Source organism: Acomys minous, assembly GCF_964271855.1.
Source record: "Acomys minous genome assembly, chromosome: 5".
Taxonomy (NCBI): Eukaryota; Metazoa; Chordata; class Mammalia; order Rodentia; family Muridae; genus Acomys; species Acomys minous.
Window position 1 is genome coordinate 126,443,551 of NC_140494.1, and position 21,249 is coordinate 126,464,799.

At 48.7% G+C, this 21,249-nt stretch overlaps 1 protein-coding gene across 1 annotated transcript in view; it reads right to left on the reverse strand.

Annotated features, from left to right (window-relative positions):
- The window catches only part of TLN2 (talin 2), a 269,148-nt gene that overhangs the window by 15,914 nt on the left and 231,985 nt on the right, over positions 1-21,249 (reverse strand). The window contains 3 exon segments of the mRNA XM_084781229.1: positions 5,856-5,980; positions 7,325-7,430; positions 16,142-16,249. Coding sequence (XP_084637355.1) covers positions 5,856-5,980; positions 7,325-7,430; positions 16,142-16,249 — 339 coding nt within the window.

Below are 21,249 nucleotides of genomic sequence, written 5' to 3' on the forward strand. Positions count from 1 at the left end.
ATCGTTATTCTCTGTGTGATGAAAAGAATTCTTTAGGGTTTTGTCATGCTCAAAAGGGGAAGGGGCACTTGGACGTTGACGTAGGGAGTATGGCCAAGAGAACCCCTCCAGGGACTAAATGAGACACATTTGGTTCATCCTAGGAATCTGTGATATGAACCTTCTTTGCGTCTAGAGACCCGACAAGGACCTGGTAAAGAATTACCTGGGAACACACTCTATGCTCATCTCCTGGCATATGAGCTCCAAGCCTGTGGCTTAGGCACGTAGAAAACACCATATTTGCTTTCCCACTTCACAGAGCGCCTGGCTGCACTCTCCCACTCAAGCTTATTAGGCAGAAACACAGGAAATGCCAGCCAACAGCAAAGCTACCCAGAGAAACATAAAAACCTATCGCTTTCAGCAAGCATGCATCATCTGAGAGACCTTTTAAAGCTACGCTTAAAAAGAAAAAAAAAAGTACAACGGCCTCTCCTACCGCTTCCATGAGGTCATTTGCCATTTCAGCTAAACAAATGTGAGTGGACCCAAGACCAAGAGCCCTGAGCTGTGCAAACATAACAACAGCTGCTCTTAAAAACCTACTCAGCCAGGCACCTGTAGATACACATCACACACTCGCCACTGGGGCAGACCTCCCAGACTCCAGCGCTGACCGCTCTCCTCCTGTACTTCTGTCTGTGACCCATCACCCCTTCCTTGTTCACCTTGTGGTGGCTTCTTGATACTCCCAGGGCAACCCTAGTTAAACTACTGTCCTGGCCCTGTAGGGGAGGGGTCTTGCTCAGCCACAAGCAGGAGTGTTCATCAAAAGAGTCCATTCCTCCTAAAACAACAACAACCACCACCACCACCACCACCACCACCACCACCACCACCACCCAGGCAGGGAGCACAGCCGTGCTGTTTCCAGAAAACCCTGGTGCTTATAAAGTCTTTGGGCTCGAGAACTCAGGATGAACTCACATATACTTCACAGACTCATTTGTGGGAAGAAGTCAAAGCGGCCAGAGGAGGCTGATAAGCACCCGAAAGAATGCCTTCTCGCCACGGCCTGACTTCCTGCCACAGCAATGAGGCTCTGTTTACTTTCTGACTGCTGGGCTCTTCTAAGCGCTATCAACCTCCGCTCCCAAGTTCACCCACAACAGACCAGTCAGCAGACAGAGCATCGTCTCCATCACATCCTTTTCGTCAGACATGGTTGGTCCCGGTGAAGGTTTGCATAAAGCCCGGTGGTGACTCACCGTGCGTGGAGTGAGAGCAGCCACTGTGGTTCACATTTGTAACTACAAGTGGACAGCTACCGGTAATGAGTGTCTTGATGATTCTTTTTTCTTTTTGGTATTGAAAACTTGATTATAAAATTTGTGAGAGTGTTTTGAAAATCAGGATAAAAGTGAATCAAGAAGAAATGTCTAGATGGACGTGTTCGCCAGTTACAATCCTGACTTTCGTCGTGTATCGAAGACATGGGTTAGAATCTTTCATTTTCTCCACTGAATACTGTTCTTAAGGATTCCTCACTGTACACAAGTAAGCTACAGAAAACACCACAAGCTCCCAGGAACTACAATTCCTTTCACTAGCAAACACAATGTAGTAGTATTGACACAGGTGGTTGTCCCCGCCCCCGGTAGGCGCCTGTGTTTGAACATCTGGTCTTGAGCGCTGCCTGGGAAGGCTGTGAAAGACTTGCAGGAGGATACACCGGCCTTTGAGGTTTTCTGGCCTGCCTCCATTTGCTGCCCTGTCTCTCTCCTTTCTGAATGCCATGCCATGATGGACTGGGCCCTTCTTAACTATGGGCCCAAACACGCTCTTCTGCCTTAAGATGCTCTTTGCTGGGATATTCTGTCACAGCCACAGAAAAGGCTACAAGAAGAAGTGGAATAAAACATGGCAACACAGTACTCTGTCATCTAAACCTATTTGTGATTTTTCAATATATTCTTTCCTGTTGCCTTCTGAACTTTGTTAGGACCCCCGGAGACAGGGCAAGACACTGTAGGAATATGCTTGATATATAGTTGGATTAAATAACAACCTAATATATCAAACATATCACACAGAGGCCTGCAGAAAAGGCATCCAGGTTTGACTGAGCTTGAGAATAGGTACAGTATTGAAGGCTACGGCTGCAGGAGTCTGTCACCTCTGCAGTATCTCCCAGCCTGCCTTGGGGCACAGGTGTGTCTGTAGGCGTGGAAAGGGAGCCATCAGCAACACTGCTGGCACATGCTCTGAGCCCCAACCCCTTTCCCCAAATGAGAGGGGCATCTACATATCTGCTCATCACTCATGTCTGAGAGATTATAGATAAAAGGAGATGCTTCCGTGGCCAAGGCCCAAGGGTGGAACTACACCAGGCCCATCTTGAGATGCCAGGGACTAGTCTTGTTTTAACACAACAGGTAACCTGAGCACCAGGTGATCAAAACAACTGCAAGCCATCACTCTCCCTCCCCCAAAACTAGTCCTCAGAGCAGCACAGGTGCTCTGCAGAGATAAAGGGAGCCCATTGTCATGGGCATGCAGTGCATGTGGGAGTGGGATGGCCACAGTCTCAGTGGCAGGAATGCAAGAGTGACTGCTATTTATGGCACCCTGAGGACCTTTTTCTTTCTTTCTTTCTTTTTTTTTTTTAAGGTTACGAGATGGAAAAAAGTAACCTCAAAATATTGGTTTTGTTGTTTCAGTAGTGTGTGTGTGTGTGTGTGTGTGTGTGTGTGTGTGTGTAAAAATTTGTTTGTAAAGGTAAGGAGAATATAATGGAAGAAATATCTCAAAGTGGATGACCCTCCTAGCAAATAAAATGTGCATGCTTTGGGATGATAAGATTCTCTGAGACACTTTCACGGACAATGCCCCTGTGGCAGTAGCCTCTGGTTACTCTCTACACTTTGGGAAGCACCAGCCACTGTTCCCAAGACAAGGATGGGAGGCACCTACAGTGAGCACTGTCTAATAAGGAACTCGCATCAACGGCGCTCACTTCACCTTCACAGAAGGGCTCATCAGCTCTCCCATTAAAGCGCTATTGCAGGTACAGAACACAGTGTAAGGGGCCCTCACCAGCCTCCTCCAGCTCACCGCTCATTGTTAATGCGCACGGGTTGTCAAGCACTGTTTCCCAGAACTTTAAAACACAGGACCTGCCGCTCCCCAAGCCTGCCACAGTCTTCACCATCCTCCGCCAATCGCCTCTGTTACTAAGCACTGCTATAGTAGCTGTAACCGAGGGTCCGTACACTTTCATCGTTTCTCCCGCCTTTGGCTCATGCCGTGAGCATCTTCACGTGACACAGTCCCGGCAACCATCACTCTTAATTGCTGCAACAGCCTAACGGAGACTTTAAGGAGACCCCAGCGTCTCAGTGCTACCAACAAGGCTTCTGAGAACAGCCCTCTCACACAAGCTGGGATTTCTTCCCGAGGACAGGAACGTGAGGCAAGTATAAGAGCATCAAAAAGACTACCGAGTACAACGGTCCTGAGGGGGCTGGAGCCATTTCCTCTGCCAATGGAGGCAAAGGAAGTGGGATGTACAGAAACAGCCACCACAACCTGGTGTTCCTCTCCTTGCTCAATCACATGATCTGACTGTGGCGAGGACAAAGACCAGATGAGTCAATCCCTAACAAAGTAGATAGAAGACTCGTCAGGACCGTGCCTCGTATCCACTGAGGCCTCGCCACCCTCCCTCTTAACCCAACGGGGATCCACGGAAGACCTTTTTATCTCCATTTATTTCTGAAGATGAAAGATGAAGCTGTCAGTCACGGTGATGGTGACAATAATGACGCTGTTACCATTTCCTAAGTCCTAGTCAGGCACTGTGCTCTTACGTTATTGACTTCAGTGTTTGCACCACGATCTTGCAGGATGAAGGGGATTCTGGGAAGTCTGTTTTCCAAATCAAGACTGTAGAAGAAAGTGAGCAACCAGCCAGAGGGAGCTAGGGAAGAGCTCAGGTGGATGGGGTGGGTGCAGGGAGGCTGCAACAGAAACTCTCAGCACAAGGTGCAGACCTCTTCACAGGCTGCAGCTGCCACCTGACTGACGCACTGATGCTCGCTTGGAGCCTAGCCTTGTGGAAGGACCTCTTGGGCTAGACTAGGTGAGCATGAGGACATGCAAATTAAGCCCCAAACCTTAAAACCTTAGTGTACAACTCAGCTTTAAAGTACACCTTTCAAGTTCTGTTAACTTGATTTGCAAAGCAAGAAACAAAACCTAACCAGAAAATGCAGTTGTTCCTACCCACTCTCTGATCTTAAACTCTGATGTTATCAGATGATCCAAGACCAGACCCCACCCCCGTCCCCACCCCCGCCCCGCAGAGGGCCAGCAGGGAAACCTCAGCAAACATAGAAGTCATAGGTCAAAAATCTGGAATTACATCTTGATGAGGACAATCTGAAATGCATTTGCCACCGAGGCCAGTACTTAGGAGACTGGTCTGAGGCCTCGGAGGCTTTAGGAAAAGCTCCACTAGCCTCCTGCCTACAGCGGCAGTGTATTTCAGCCCTCACACTCCATCTTTCAGTCTGACAAAAAAAGGTAGAATTTTAGGCAGTCATAAACTGGGGGATCCAGCCTTTGTTGTGTGTGTGTGTGTAGGGGGGGGGTGGAGAGAGCCAGATTCATTTCCTAAAGTATTTGGGTATTTGGGAAGAGAACTATAGATATCATAAAGATGGGAAGAAAATTAAGTCTCCGTGGGTTCCAGCATCTTCCTTAAGACAGCTGCAGTGTGGGGAGGGAGCTGCAGCTGCTTACTAAGGCTGAGCCTGACCCTGGAGACAGGCCAGCTCCCACTGCCCCATACTACAAAAGACTCTCTTTCCGTGGCCACTTCTCTTATGAAAAACACAGAGTCTCCTGTACACTCTGAAATGCCTGTTGCTGGGGTTCTCTTTGGCACGTGCAATATTCTGTGTGTGTGTGTGTGTGTGTGTGTGTGTGTGTGTGTGTCTCTCTGTGTGTGTGTAAGCCAGAGGTCCATGTCAAGAATCTCCCTCCATTTCTTCTCTACCATACTTCAATGTCTATACTTAGATTTATTTTTAGTTATGTGTACACACGTGTGTGTGTCTCAGCATGGGTATGTACCTGTGAGTACAGTGTCCATGGAGCCTGAGAGGGCCTCTTTGAGGCTGGATGTACAAATGGCTGTGAACCATCTGACCTGGGCTCTAGGAACTGAACTTGGGTCCCCTGAAAGGGCAATAGCAAGTGCTCTTAACTGAGTCATCTTCCTACACCCCCACACCTTCACACCCCCACTTGCAGATCCTGGTTAGCAGTCTGAATGGACACCACACCTCCGCAACCCTCCTGTCTTTGTCTACGCCCAGGTCCCCAGAGCTGAAATTACAGGCACACACCACCGTGGGTGTCTCCTCAGTGGTTGCTGGAAAATCCAAACTCTGGGTCCTCCTGCTTTCCCAGGAAGCACTTTACTTACTGAGCCATTTGCCCAGGCCTGTTATCTCTAAAAAACCCAAGATGCTCAGTATTATCATTTCTGTATCAAAGGTACAGTGGAAACCAGGGAGCTGAAGGCTGCCAGTCTCCTCTCTACCCTAACAGGAAACACCCTCAACAGCTTCACCCGGAGGAACTCCACCAAGACCAGATGTACTTTTCTTGGTAGGTACCTTGACTGCCTACTGTTTTTCCTTCCCCTACACTCTGTAACATGGTGCTGGGCAGGCAGAACAGGTTTGCTGCTTCCTGACATCAGCACGGGGAGGGGGAGGGAAAGAAACTCTCAGAACCACACCCAGCTCCACAGCACAGTCACCCGCTGGAGGAAGACAGACGAGTGACCGCTGGTGACCACTCACCTTTGGCTTTGCTCTTGGCTTCAGCTGCTCCAATTTCTTGGCGGCGGCTTCAATGGACGCTGCGGCTCCCAGTAACTCAGTTTCAGCAACGACAGTCGGGTCTTCTGGGTCCACCCACTCTGTTCCTAAAATCAGTCCCAGCAGAGTCATTCTCGGTAGGTACAGACACGAGGGGACTGGAGTAGCCACAGACTGGCCCAGTGAGTCCATTCTCTGAATAAGGGGCCCCTATCCAGCTCCCCATTGTCTGGACGTAGGACTAAGGGGGTGCTAAGCTGCTTTTCTAAGCCAGCTACATGTGCAGCTCTAGCCATATGAATGACAACAGTAGTAACTTCAGAGTTCTATGTGTCAGTGCTTGAGTCTCTCTCGGCCTTCTGCTCATGAGTACAGGGGCATCCCTAAGTCAGGGAGAAAGAGGCCACAGAGCTGTGACATTCTCTTCAGGGAAGATGTGGCACACACACACACACACACACACACACACACACACACACACACACACAGAGAGAGAGAGAGAGAGAGAGAGAGAGAGAGAGAGAGAGAGCACTTTCTTTGGTGAATAAACTGCATCTGTGTAAGCAAGAAGGAGTGTGCAAATGGTGCACTCAGTGCAATCCCCTGTACATGAGAATATTATTATTATTAATATTATTAACTACTATAAAGTACTTATTTTATGTGTATGGGTGTTTTGTTTACATGCATGCTTTGTATGTAAACATGCATATGTACATATGCATGCCTGTGCCTGGAGAGACGAGAAGAAGACACTGGATCCCCTGGGACCGAAGTTACACATTACAGATGGGAGTGAGCTGTTCTGTGGATGCTGGGAATCCAACCAGGGTCCTCTTAACCACAGAGACTCCAGCCCCTAATTATCTTTTTTAGGTATGACTAGGATTGAAACTAGGGCTTAGCACATGCTAGGCAAGCATTGCCCTACCAAGCTATATTCCTAGCTGCCCCCCCCACCCCCCACAACACACATCTTTTGAGATAGGATCTTGTAAAGTTGCTCAACATGGCCTTCGATTTGCCCTGGAGCCCACTCAGACCTCACACTTGCAATTGGTTTGCCTGAGAGTCTAAGCACCTGGGCCTACCGGCCTCCAATCTTGAGGTCAAGTTCAGGAGCGCATTATCCAATGACAATAAACAGCAATAGCTCAACGAACACTAATACAGCTAAAAGTAAATGGCAAGACTACCAAGAGAAGTGGGGGTTCCACAAGAGAAGTGGGGGGCTCCAGATGGATCACTTCACTCAGGTAGAGGCACTCAATACAAAGAGAGGGGCAAAATCATGTTACTTTACACATTAAAAGAAAAAAAGATAGAAAGCAAGCAAAGAATTCTAGGCTTTTTATTCCCACTACACCCCTGCTTGCATCTACCGAGGAAGGGCCTGTCTTGCTCCTCTGACCTAGAACAGCGCTACACGATGACACGAGGCCCTGGCTTACCTTTCATGGCCTCCGCTGCCTGGATGAGTTCTGTCACAGCGCCGGCAACTCTCTTGGAGAAAGCGGCCAGCTGATGCTTGAGTTCTGGTGTCGGCTTCTGAAGGATCTGCGGGAGGTAAACACGGCAGACGTATGAGGAGGGGCTGAGGGTTGGTGAGGTAAAGTTGGCGTTCAGGGGTTCCTTGACGGTCCCCTTGGACACAGTTACCAAAGATCATAAGGCTGAGCCACACTTGTCCTTCATTTCTTTTGTTTTTAGGCAAAACAAAGAAAGAAACTTTTTACACCAATGTAAAAAGTTATGTGTAAGGACACTGTGAGAACAGAAGTCTCAGAATACTGGTCAACTTGGACTTGAGACAAAGCAAAGCAGAGAAAATGTGAGATGGAGGCAGGGTTTCAGGCAAAAGTCCCCACAGGAGCAGCAGCCAGCAGTCCAGAAAAGTCACTGCGGAGCCAACACCCAGCTCTAGGAGTCCACGCACCACCTGCCCTGTAAGATGCTACCTTGATATGCTTTCTTTTCACCTAGTTCAAAGTTTAAAAAACAAAAAAACAAAAACAAAGCAAGGCAGTGCAGTGGTACATGCCTTTAATCCCAGCACACGGGAGGCAGAGGCAAGCGGATCGCTGTGAGTTCGAGGCCAGCCTGGTCTACAAAGTGAGTCCAGGACAGCCAAGCTGACACAGAGAAAATCTGTCTCAACAAACAAACAAACAAAGAAAACAAACAAAAAACCCGTTTTTTATTTAGTTTTTGAGACAGGGCATCTCTGTGTAGTCCCGCTTATCCTATGTAGATATGGCTAAGTCTGAACTCACAGAGACCCACCTGCCTCTGTCTCTCAAGAGCTGGGATTAAAAGTGTGCATCATCACACATGGCCTTATTGATTGTGTGTACGTGCGTGAGAGTGCACACACAGGTCCACGTGGCAGTCAAAGAACAACTTGCAGGAGTCAATTCTGTTCTTGGTGCCCTACACCCTTTTAAAAAAATCTCATGAGGTAACATGAAGTAGGAAAAGATGTCTCTTGGGGCTTAGGGGGCCTAACATAGGAGGCTGTGTTCCTAAAGAAAATGCAGTAAAAAATTGGGTTGGAGGAGTTAGTGGGTTACATTGTGACAAGCCCCAAATATACCAGTGTAAGATGACATGACATTACACTCCCAAACTGAGGAGCCAATCATTCTGAGCATCATTTCATATACATCTCTCTCCATCTTCCTTCCTCTAGTAAATAATTTTATTTACTTTTATTCTTAAGTTGGTGTGTGTGTGTGTGTGTGTGTGTGTGTGTGTGTGTGTGTATGAATGTAAGTGCAGACACCAATGGAGACCAGAAGAGGGCACCAGATCTCCTGAAGCTGGAGTTACAGGCAGTTGTGAGCTGCCCAGTGTGGATGCTGGGGACTGAATTCAGGTCCTGTGAGAGAGACGCATCCGCTCTTAATCGCTGGCCACCTCTCTAGTTCCTCTCGTCACCTTTTAAATGTGTCCTGCATTCACTAATCATGCTCTAGGAGTCCAGTTGCTCTGTTACCATCATTCTCCCTCTCTCTCAAAGACCAACAAGGTTGTAGTCAAAACGATGCAGTATCAGTTTACAGCCACCAGGACAATGATGAATAGCCTGTAACCAGATTTACACATGCGGTTACTCAAGTGATTTCTAATGAAAGTACTAAGGCACCTTGATCTTGGTAGGAACTGGCAATATGCTAGAAAGATGTATTCATATACAAATGTATTTATATGTACACACACACACATACACACACATGTTGAGATATCAATATTGGAAAAAATGAACAAATGAATGAAAAATAAAGATCAACCCTGAGACCAACTATTTATCTGGTCTCCAAGCCTTGCCTCAGTTTACTTACCTACTAAGTGAGTGTTAACAGTCATTTCCCTACAGAGTTGTGGTGAGATTAAATAAATGAATTATATAAAGGACTCTACTAACATTGCTTAGGTGCAATCTTGACATCAGGATTAAAAAAAAAATCCCCAAGTGGTTCTTAAGCACCATTTTTGTCTAAAATAATGCTCTAAGGCCACTAGCTGATAACGGTTATGGCTTACTGTGACCTCTTAACCAATCTACAGACATTGCTAAATTATTTCTCTTTTGCATGCACTTCCATCAGCACTGAACTAGAATTCTTGGCTAGTGCAATAAGGCAAGAAAATGAAATTAGTGATCTACACAGAAAGGGAGAGTGAAGTTGGTTTTATCAGCGGACGAATTTTCATATAGAAAGCTCTAAGGCATCTGTAAAACAGCAACAAAACCAAAGCCCTTCCAACTGGTAAGTGTGCTAGGAAGACAGGAAATAAAATAAACATAAATGCATTAATTACACTTTACACATTGCAACGGAAAGCAGGGGTAGTGTGAATGATAAACATATTCTCAACTCATATATGTAAGCACAACCAAAATCCAACTCATTACGTACTGTAAATAGATGAATTTTGATGTATGTAAATTATATCTTGATAGGATTGTTTAGTGTGTGTGTGTGTGTGTGTGTGTGTGTGTGTGTGTGTGATCATACCAGGGCTGGAACCCTGGTACAATGGGACCGTGTAAAACAGAGAGTTAACACGGTATTAGAAATGAGAGGTTAATAGGAAATGAAATATAATCCCCCAAAGTGACGTGATGACTTGGGAAAGCGGAGACGCCCAGTCATCTTCACAGCTCACTGCCCGCCCGTCTTCCAGGCTCACTCCTGAGATGTGGAAGGTGTGTTTCACTTTTGTGTTGCTCAGGCTTCCTTGTCAGTCTCCCTCTTGAACCAGCACTGCTGTTCCTTTCACGTGATCCATGTTTGCCTCCCTTGCCCCATCTGCAGGCTTTGAGAACGAGAAGATGAACCGTATCCTGGGGAAACCATGGCACATGCACCTGAGAGACAGCGCTGCAAGAAAACTTACGGACGTCTGAAATCTGAGTAAGAGAGTCCACTGAAAGGGGGAAGGTCTCAACGCACACTTCAGCAAAGTGGACGGGAACAGAAGGCAAAAGTGGAGGCAAAACGACGATTGCATTCGGACTGAGTAGGTGAGAAAAAGAAATGAAAGAAAAATCCGAAGAGGACTGGGAAGGCGAAGGAGACATCACAGGGAGACTGATAAGGGATTGAACGTGGCCCAAACTCACTGCACAGAAGTCTCAGAGAACTAACAAGTTTTTATTAAAAGGATACTTAGCCACATGAGGGCAGGAGACTCACAGTGGCCATGATGGCACGCACAAGACCCGTGAAAGATCAAGCCAGCCAAAATCTAATCATGGCGGGGTGGTGGGGGCATACAGAATCCCCGCCTAGCTGAGGCGCTGCTGGCAGCTGGTGGCCGCTTGAGGAGCCCATTTCCAGGGATGATGTGCAGCTCCAGGAGGTGGCCCTAACCTATGCACATGCTGCTAGCACTTTCCCCATTTTAAAAAAGGCACATAAAACTGGGGGCAAACGCTGGTAGGGGAAATAAGGGAGAGACTGGATAGGAGGAAACGGGGGTAGGGGTGGACTTCACCAAAACACATCCCATGCATGTATGAAAAATTTCAAACAATAGAAAAAGAGAATGTAAGTTAAAGTCACAAAGAGAAGCCACGGTGACATACACCTCTAATCCCAGCACTTGAACGCTGATGCAGGAGGATAGCACATATTGGGCCGGCTTGGGCTATGTACTAAGACTCAGATGACAGATGTCTACAGGCCAAAACAGACGGAATGGAAAACACTGCAATTCCACGTAGAAAATGTGGGTTGACTGCCCTGTCATGTGTAAGAATCTTCTTAATAATAATAAAAAAATTATATATATATCTTTGAGAATTTTATACAGTGAGTTTTGGACAAAGTGTAGGAAATGCAAACCCATCTGTAATAATGAAAAGCAGGTCCTTGTCCGCCTGGGAAATCTGAAGGTGAGGAGTATGTCCATTTTTTAAAATTATGCCAGCACATCCATAGGCCAATAAACACGTGCTGCTTTTTACTCTATTACTTGCGCCTCATTAGAGCTGAGGGGAGTTACAGGTGCGGACACTTGAGGCACTCGACTCATCAGACTGCGGTGACTGAAGATGCCTGTGCTGGGAGAAGAGCCCTCGAGGCAGATGGGAAGTGCCACTTCTGGGAACAGACGGCCCTCCCAGGCAAGAACAGCGCTGAGCTAAGGCGCCCTAGCTCTAGGTAGGCAGGAGGGGAGTTGATCTACTTTTAATTCTGTGATTAAGTCAACACGATTTCTGATATCGGGACACGGGGAGAGCAGATTGAAGTTCTGCCAGGGAAGCGAACGTTAACCCTGTCCGAGATCTCTGGCTACAGGAGCAGGGGGCCGGGAAGATGGTGCCTGCATCTCGCCCTGTGGAGCAATGTGTCCAGGATGGAGATTCGCACAGCAAACGCAGGAGGCCAATGCACTCCCATGGGCACTGAGGCTTCCTGGAGCAGACGTGGTGTCTCTGCCTAAACTAGACCCTGTGTTTGCTGAAAGTTAAATAGAGCCTTATAAAAAGGCAGAAGTGGGTGTCTAGAGGCAGCTGTTCTCAATTTGGTATCTGCTTTTAAACAGTTGCCTGTGTTTCTTTGATTGTGTGTGTGTGTGTGTGTGTGTGTGTGTGTGTGTATACACACATTCATATATATATATATTTAAGGTACACAAAATTTTCTTATTTATTTACATGTATGTGTGTTTGTGTTTCTGAGTGAATATGTATAACGTGTATATGAATATGTATGAACATATGAATATGTATAATGTGCATATGAATATGTATGAGTGCCTGCCAGAGGCCTGGAGAGGCCATCAGATCCCCTGAGGCTGGAGTCCTAGGCAGCTGTCAGCCTAGCCATGGGTTCTGGGAATCAAACTCTGACGTCACTGAGCCATCTCTAGCCCCACACACAAAAATTCCTGTTGCACAGCATGAGCCGGGCTCTTCTCGATTTGTAAAACTAGCTTCATGCCAATGAGCTGGGTTTTCTGTTAATGGTCTCTGGCCCCAGCCAGTTCCCTAGGGAGTCTCAGAGAAACAGCACATTCCTCTGTCTACCAAAAGTGTAGATGACAAGGACAGTAGTCACACAGAGTAGAGAGAAGGGTCATGAGACACCATCAACAGAGACACCCATCACCTAGGTGGGTCTGCAGCATGGAAGGCTAACTCCCAGCTCTATGGGAAACTCAAGAAGAATCTGTGTTGGAGCACCGACCACGCGCAGTGTGCACCGCCGCAGGAGAAGGGCACACAGCCCATCCTTTTGCGGTCCTCAAGCAGCCGGGCTCCTTCCTCATCCTAGCCTCCAGCCCACACCAGCACCTGCCTGATGACGCTTCCTCCCTGACACATGGTGTCACCCTCTATGCCCAGCGACCTTCTTCCTGCTGATCACGGTTACGGTTGGAAGTGGACACAGCACCTAGACAGCCCTTCCGCAGGGTGCCTGGGCCTGTGGCCTGGGCACACTTCCTGGACCTTCCCTAATGTTAGAGATGCTGGACAGCTTACCTCAGGCAGAGGTGTGTGTGTGTGTGTGTGTGTGTGTGTGTGTGTACACACATATGTACGTGCGCATGTGGCTGTGTGTGCACGCAGGAATGCAAAGTGTAGGCCAGAGGCCAGCCCTGGGGATCTGTCTCTGTCACTGTCTGCCTCGTCTTCTGAGACAGTGCCGTTCATAAGCATGGACTCTGCTGATTTGGCCGCCCCAGCTGGCCAGCGAGCTTCCAGGAGGCTCCTGTTTCTGCCTCCCCAGGGTTAAGAGGATAAGAACGTGATATCATGCCAGGGTTTTGTTTTGTTTTGTTTTAATGTGGGCAATGGGGATTCAAACTGAGGTCCTCAAGCCTGCCCCACGGCATTTTATTCACTAAGCCACCTCTCTAGTCCCCCTTGAGACAGCATCCTGCTCTTTTGTTCTGACTGGTCTCAAACCTGTGACCCTCCTGCCTCAATCTCCTGAGTGCCGAGACCTCTGGCTTTACATACCTTTTTCTTTTCCTTTTTTTTTTTTTAGACAGCAAGACAGGGTCTCATAATATAGCCCCGGAATACCCCATAGAGAGTAGGCTAGCTCCAGACTCACAGACACACACGCCCGAGTGCTGGGATTAAAGGCACGGACCACCATCAGTGCTTCTCTTACAGTGTGTGTGCGTGCGTGTGTGTGTGTGTGTGTGTGTGTGTGTGTGTGTGTGTGTGTGTGTTGCATGCCTTGCCTGAGTGCTGGGATTAAAGGCAGGAACCACCATCAGTGATTCTCTTACAGTGTGTGTGTGTGTGTGTGCGTGTGTGTGTGTATGTGTGTGTATGTATGTGTGTGTGCGTGTGTGTATGTGTGTGTATGTGTGTGTGTATGTGCGTGTATGTGCGTGTGTGTATATGTGTGTGTGTGCATGTGTGTGTGTGTGTGTGTGTGCATGTGTGTGTGCATGTGTGTGGATGTGTGTGCGTGTGTGTATGTGTGTGTGCATGTGTGTGTGTGTGTGTGTGTGTTGCACGCCTGTGCCTGAGTGCTGGGATTAAAGGCAGGAACCACCATCAGTGATTCTCTTACAGTGTGTGTGTGTGTGTGTGTGTGTGTGTGTGTTGGGGTGCATGCCTGTGTAGGTCAGAGGATAGCTTTGTGGAGTCAGTTCTCACCTTCTACCTTTACGTGGGGTACTGTCAAGCTCACATCTCCAGGCACGTGTAGCAAGCACCTTTACCCACTGAGCCGTTTTGTTGGCTCTTCACATATCTTTTATTATAGTATATTGCCATAACTGTTCACCTTTCTATTAGTGATTGCTAGTCATTTACTACTGTTTCTGATTTAAATTAAACTCTCATATCTAATGTGCATAGGAAAAAGTGTACACAGTTTGGTACAATCTGCAGGGTATAGAACACAGACCCCAAGGAAATGGAGGATGGCACGCTGTTCCTAAAGAAAAAGGTGTCCCTGAAAGTCTTTCTGGCCTTTGTTCCTTTGACCCCGGCTGTTGCAGAGGCATACTGAGGCACCAAGTCGTCTCACATTTGCCTTTGGGGGAGCCTACTTCTGCTTAAGGTGTAGTTCACAGTGGCTTACAATCACTGGAGTTCAGGCTTTGGAAGCCCAAGGTTCAAAAACCTCAATCTCTCTCTCTCTCTCTCTCTCTCTCTCTCTCTCTCTCTCTCTCTCTCTCTCTCTCTCTCTCAATTTTTCTCAGAGATAGGGTTTCTCTGTGTAGCCCTGGCTGTCTTGGAGCTTGCTCTGTAGACCAGGCTGGCCTCAAACTCACAGAGATCTGCTTGCCTCTGTCTCCCGAGTGCTGGGATTAAAGGCGTGCGCCACCGCTGCCAGACTATGTTTTCCAAACAAAACCAGTAATAACAAGCAATACTTTAGCAATGCCTGCAGTTCTCGGCAGGAACACAATGAGCTCTCAAAAGACTTGAAATAGTTAACGCCACAAGATGATTTCAGAAGGAAGCAGCAACCACTGGGACAACAGGAGTGAGGGCGTGCTCCCAGGCTTTTTGCTTAGCAAGGGAAAGACTTTTTGTGGGTTTCTAGTCAGTCACTCACTTGGCATGCCAGTTCATGTGGCAGTACAAAGAAAAACAAGGAAACCCAATGCTTGGCAGCTGTCTTCAAGAGACAAGAACTGTGTCCCTGAGGTGGCCTGGGACTCATTTTTGTTTCTAGGTTTGGAGGATTATTGTAGAGATGGGGGGGGGGCAGTGACATGTTATCCATTTTCTAGTGGTGTTTCTCCTGGCTCTTGAACAAACTCTCCTGGGCTCTGCTCCAGCTCATACAAGGTTCTAGATGTGGTAGGAGAGAGGGTCTACACAAACTTAAGGCTCATGTACCAACCCTAACCACGACATCTGCTGCCCGGAATCTTCTGCCTTTGCCATCTAATCCCAGTTCCACAGTGGGTACAGAGCTGGGGCCCTCTTGGTGTGACCTACTCCATTGCCTCAAGAATGGCAGGATGCCACCAGAAGCTAGCAGGCCGCTAATAAAGGTTCTCCTTAGCCAGGCATGGAGGCTGGTGCTGTCTATATTTTTAGAATGTACTTGTGTCTCTGCAACAAGATCTCCCAATGTGCTGTGTGTGTGCCTGTGAGTGTGTGCATGCACATGCATGTGGAGGTGTGTGTGCATGTAGATATGTATATGTGTTTGTATGTGGGTGCACGCACATGTGTGTGCAAGGCTAGAGGTCAACATCAGGCATCTTCCTCGGCTGCTTTCCACCTTGTTTATTGCCTCTCACTCAGCCTGGAGCTTGCTGATTTGGCTTGGCTCTGGGATCCCTCTGTCTTCACCCCTGCCCCAGAACTGAGACTTTCAGAGTGTGTTGCATCACTCAATTTTTCCTACATGGGTGCTGGGGACCAAATTCAGGTCCCTCGTGTTTACATGGTAATCACTTCAGCTGAGCTATCTACCCTGCCTCAGAGACCTTTCAATACTTTTTAAGGGTGGCTCTGAACCACCCCTTCTCTGCCACTGGCCCTCCTTTCCTCCCCTCGCCCTACCCCAGGGCATGCTCTTCCTGCCTCTTTGGTGCCAGAGTGAACTGGATCTTTTTTTGGACCCACCATGGAGTCTTCCCGACAGCTGTACTTTCTGCCCTCTGAGCTGGAGTGGACCTGTCTGCTCAGCATAGTCCTAGCCTTGTGAGAGATGCTGGCAGGATGATGCTCTAAGAGAGGTGTCCCTGGGGCAACGAGGTCTTCACCTACATCAACCAGTGAGGGACAAAGACACACCGCTCTGCCCTACCCTGACCGCACCCCTCCTTACCACCAAAACGTGTTCCAGAAGGTCCAGGTAGCCCAGGGTGCATTCCGTGCCGTAGCGCAAGGCTCTGGATCGTACCTCTTCGCTGACATCAGGGTAGAAGGATGCTTGCTGGAGACAGATTGGGGGAGGGGAGAGGAAGAAGAGGAGGAGGAGGAGGAGGAAGAGGAGGAGGAAGAAGAAGAAATCTTAAACCAAGAGGAGCCATTTATAAGTTCCCAGCGCAGCAGTACTGGGCACCCTGGTCTCTGAGGCAGAAGACCTTCATCCATGTTTTCTGGATGGGAGCTGAGGCCCTCCCTCCTGTCCTCATGCCTTTGCAGCAGGACTTTGACAGTCTGCAGGCTGGCTCCCTGGGGACAATGATAGAAACACTGAAGTCTGGCACCTTCCGCCCTTTCTCACCCTCCTTCTCCACGGACTAAGACATCCAGAAAGAGCCACAGTTAGGGCCTCCAGCAGGAGAGTATAGACCAGAGCTCTGTCTGGCTTCCTGTCAGTAGCAGCAGAGGCCCTGTTACAGCATCTCCATGCCCCTAGGCTAATGAAGCTCATGTTCATGTTACAGTCACAGGGTAGTCTCTGTGACCAGAGCCCTTAGGTTCCTGGGAAGCCTCAGCCTAGCAGCTCCCCAGTGCCCTGAGGCTCCGTAAATAACTCATCTCATATTATACAAATGCAGAGATAAGGAAGCCAGAACACTGGGTAACAGTGTCTCTGGCCTTTTCCTAGTTCCCTGACCTGCCACCTCCAGCCATCCATGACAAATTGTTTCAGATGGCATTCTGACTCTCAGGGCTGTCAGATTAAATGCACCCTGAGTTGATAAACAAGGCAAAGTCTAAGTGTGGGATGCCATCTCTTACTTGCTAAAAAGGGGAGCCATATTTCTTCAGACATTCTTTCACAGTTTTCACTCTGGAAAGAACTTGGGAGGCTTACAGGAATGCCTAAAACACTTCCAATAAACCATTAGTCAGGACAGAGGCAAAGCCAGTGTCAGGGAGGCAGGCCTGTAATTTCAGTCACTTGGGGAAGTTGAGGATCCCAAGTTTAGGGTCTTCTGGGAAACTGAGTTTCTCTTTCAGAATATCTGCTCTGGCTCCCTACAACTCATGCTACAACAGGGCAACTTGGTTTTTTCTACACACACACACACACACACACACACACACACACACACACACACACACACACACACACACACACTTCCTGTGTGTGTGGGCCTAGAGTGATGGCTCAGCAGTTAAGAGCACTAGTTTCTCTGATAGAGGACTGGGGTTAAATTCCTAATGCCCACATGGCAGCTCATAACTGTCTAACTCCCAGGGGACTCGGCACCCTTTCCTGCCGAGGCAGCAGGCACAGGACATCCCAAGCCATGTAATAGGAGAAGCGTAAAGGCTCAAGGTAGCTGAGCAGCTTGGTTTTATAGTCCAGCCCTTCTCTAGGGATGGGCAAGGTGGGTGGCCACAACGGTGTACCCTTCCTTGCCTTAGGGGACATCAGCTGTCATTGAGGAGCCCTCTTGGGGTAACCCAAGGACTAACAAACCTCTGAGGCAGAAGTCAGGGAGTGGGGGGGTGCAGGTGGGGGATGCTGGTAAGGAGGGTGTCCAGAGCTGTGCTCTTAAGACTCCTGTGTTTTATTATCCACGTCTCTGAGCCCCCGAATTTGAGTCACAGAGTCACGCGCTACTGTGGGTGACATGGGCCATGGTGCTATCCAGTGGCCTCACCAGAGCAGGTTACCAGGTTGCTACCAGGTTACCAAGAGGATGGCTCTGTAACTTGGCAGGACTTCCAGGAGAACAATCTGGCAATAATGATGAGGTTATACACCTTGACTCCCTAATTCCACTTCTGGGACTCTTCCCAAGCTAACAGTCCAAAGCACAGATAAATCAAACAAGCAAAAAGAAGTTGTAGGTGGGTTGGTGGAAGGCCTGCCTAGCATGCAGGAGGCCCAGGCCTTTGATAGCAAGCACCCCACAGAGCAGCGTGGAGGTGTATGCCTGTGAGCCTAGGGCTCAGGGTGTAGAGGCAGGAAAGGCTAAAGTTCAAGGTCATCATTAGCTGCACAGTGACCACTCTGGGATACAAGAGACCCTCTCTCAAAAACACAACAGTAAAGCTCACGACGATAAACACCGCAGACCACCTACCTATCCGATAACGGAGGAAGGGCAGCAGCGGCTGACAGAATGTCTGTAGCCATTAACAAACTAGTCAGAATGACCAGAGTAACACCTTACATCAGCTAGGACAAGAGACACAGAATTAAATCTAACAAGATATAGACCCATGAGAGCAGGCCATGCAGGAACACCCGCCACACAGGCGAAGTGATCTGGGGACGGGTCGGTGGGTGGTGTGGGGGCGGGGCACGGGGTACTCCTGCCTTGCCTTTAGATCAGGCAGCATGGGGCATGCGTCTCCTCTACACCAGCCCTGACTCCTGACTCAGCCCCGGAAGCCATGCTCCAATAGGGCAGCGATGTTCTCTGGTGAGACTTCAAAAAAACTTTCTGCTACAGACAAAACAAAACAAAATAGTTTTGTGTGTTGTGGCTAGAGCGATGGCTCAGCGGTTAAGGGCACTGGCTGCTCTTCCAGAAGACCTGAGTTCAATTCCCAGCACTCATACGGCAACTCATAACTATGTAACACGCAGAGGACTCAACACCCTCTGCTGGCCTCAGTGGGCACCACATGCACATTTAACGTACACACAAACAACCAAACACATTCATACATATAAAGAAAAAATAATAAAAAAATTATGTGTATGTGTGGAAGTCAAAGGACAACCTTGGGTGTCATCTTTCAAATGCTGGTTACTGTCTGCCTATCTCTGCCTCTGCCTCCTGAGTGGCAGGACTAAGGTCTGAGCCACCAGGCCCTGGCCCGCTTTAGCCAGGGAGTCCCAAGGATTTACCTGTCTCTGCCTTTTCAGTGCTGGGATACAAGCAGCTGCCTGGCCAAAGAAACTTAAATTAACTTTAATGCTCTGGGTATTTTAAACATTCATAAAACCACCTTATCTCAGACATCGCTTCCTCTTAGGTAGGATTTTGTGTCCAAAATCAAATACACATTGCTGTACACACAACCCACTTTGGCACCATGTCTTTATTGACCCCTTTCCCTGACAGCCATGACGGAGCTGAATGTCTACTGAGACACCTCAACTACCTAAGAAAACCTTGCAGTTGCACTGATGTTGGCCGACTCTGTGACCCCAGACCATTTCCATTGCTCCCCGGTATTCTACGCATGCGCACGTGGGCAGCATCCTGAGGCGCTAAGACAGACAACTCGCCATTGGCTGACACTCATGCCAGGGCCTGCTCCACTCAACCTCACAAACACAGGAACACGTTATGTCCTCAGCAAAATATACTTTATAATCACCTAGGAATCAAGTGTGAAGGGCTTCTCTTTAGCAACTGAGAGCTCTCACATGACTAGACTTACGGATCGGTTGTCAGCTCACATTTGCTACCGAGGCTTTAGGACCTGCTTAGGTGGGCTCTGGGGATGGAGCCAGGCTTCCGTGCTTACAGAGCGAGCGCTGTACTCCCTGAGCTTGCTCCCCAGCCCTGGAGACATTCCTCTTGACCCACTCGTTCAGCAGGCTGGTTTCCTGTATTTGCCACACTGCGTGAAGCCCCTTTCCTGGAAGGGGGTGAGAGCTACACCTGTCCCCATAGGAGCTGTCAATCATCATCATCATCTGGTTATTACTATTAAAAACTGTGTATGGCGTTCTTCCTGCATGTATGTCTGAGTGCCACATGTATGCAGTACCTGTGGAGGCCAGAGAGGGTCTTGCTACGTAGCCTAGGCTATCTTCAACTCACAACCATGCCCCTGCCTCCTCCTCCATGCAGTGGGGTTGTAGGTGGGGCACGAGCTGCCATGCCAACACTGCCAACAGTTACTTGCTAAATAAATCCCATCCTTGTAGGAGTCTCGGGCTTCAGCAGTGACACCTGCTGTCAAGTAGGACTCAACATGTGAAACAAGCATGAGTTAGACCTCCGTTATAACCCTGCAAAGCTGACAGCTGGGGATGAGGCACACTAGGCACAGGCTACCCACATTTCTTTACCTGACCTTCTGCCTGTAAACAGGAGAACCCCTCTAGGAGAGACTGAAATATCTGAGTTACATTCCATTAACACCTTACGCAGGGCTTTTGCGTTTCTGATAGCACCGAGGACTGTCACAGTTTGGATGTGTGATGCCACCAGTGGGCTTGAACACTTGTTCGTCCGCTGCTGGTGTGCTGTTTGGGGAGGTTTTGGGTCCTCTGGGACACAGGGCTAGGTGGTGGCTTTATGTCACTAGGCCTTGAATCTACTTCTGGTTCTGGTCTCGCTCCACTTTCCGATGGATCCTTGGAGACATAAGGAGCCATGTCACAAACTCCCACTGTCATGGAGAGCTGCCCCAGGCAGGAGCAGCTGACGTGCCCTAAAACTGTGGAACAGAACAAGTGTCTCTTTCCCTAAGTTGCTCCAGTGGTGGCGACAGCAGGGACGGGTGGGTCACAGCAATGAGAAAAAGTAATTAACACATGGACACAAGTGCCTATCAATCTGTCACCAGCCACAGTGACCTTGACCACATGCCTGGGAGGCCATGGGCAAGCACAGGCTGGCCACAGAATCAGAGAGCTGGTTTAGGCCAGTTCCATCATCTCTGGCTTTAGCTCTGACCATGGCCCCCCAAATCTGCCTGGGCCTCTGCTTGACCCCCGATAAACTGGAGTCATCGTCACTCTTGACCTTCTCATCTAGGGCCAAATGAGAGAGCCGACATGACAGCCTTTCTAAACCTGAGGTGCCCTGTGCGGGCCAGGAGATGCCTGTGACAGATAGTCTTGACTGTCTGCCTGACAAGGCTTAGAATCAGCACGGGCACACGTCCCTGGGCTTGTCTGTGAAGGAGATTCTACACTGGGGTAACTGAGGTGGGAAGGCCCACTCTAAATTAAAGGTGGCGGTGCATGCATTTAATCCCAGCACTCGGGAGGCAGAGGCAGGTGGATTGTTGTGAGTTCGAGGCCAGCCTGGTCTACAAAGCATCTAGGACAGCTAAGGCTAC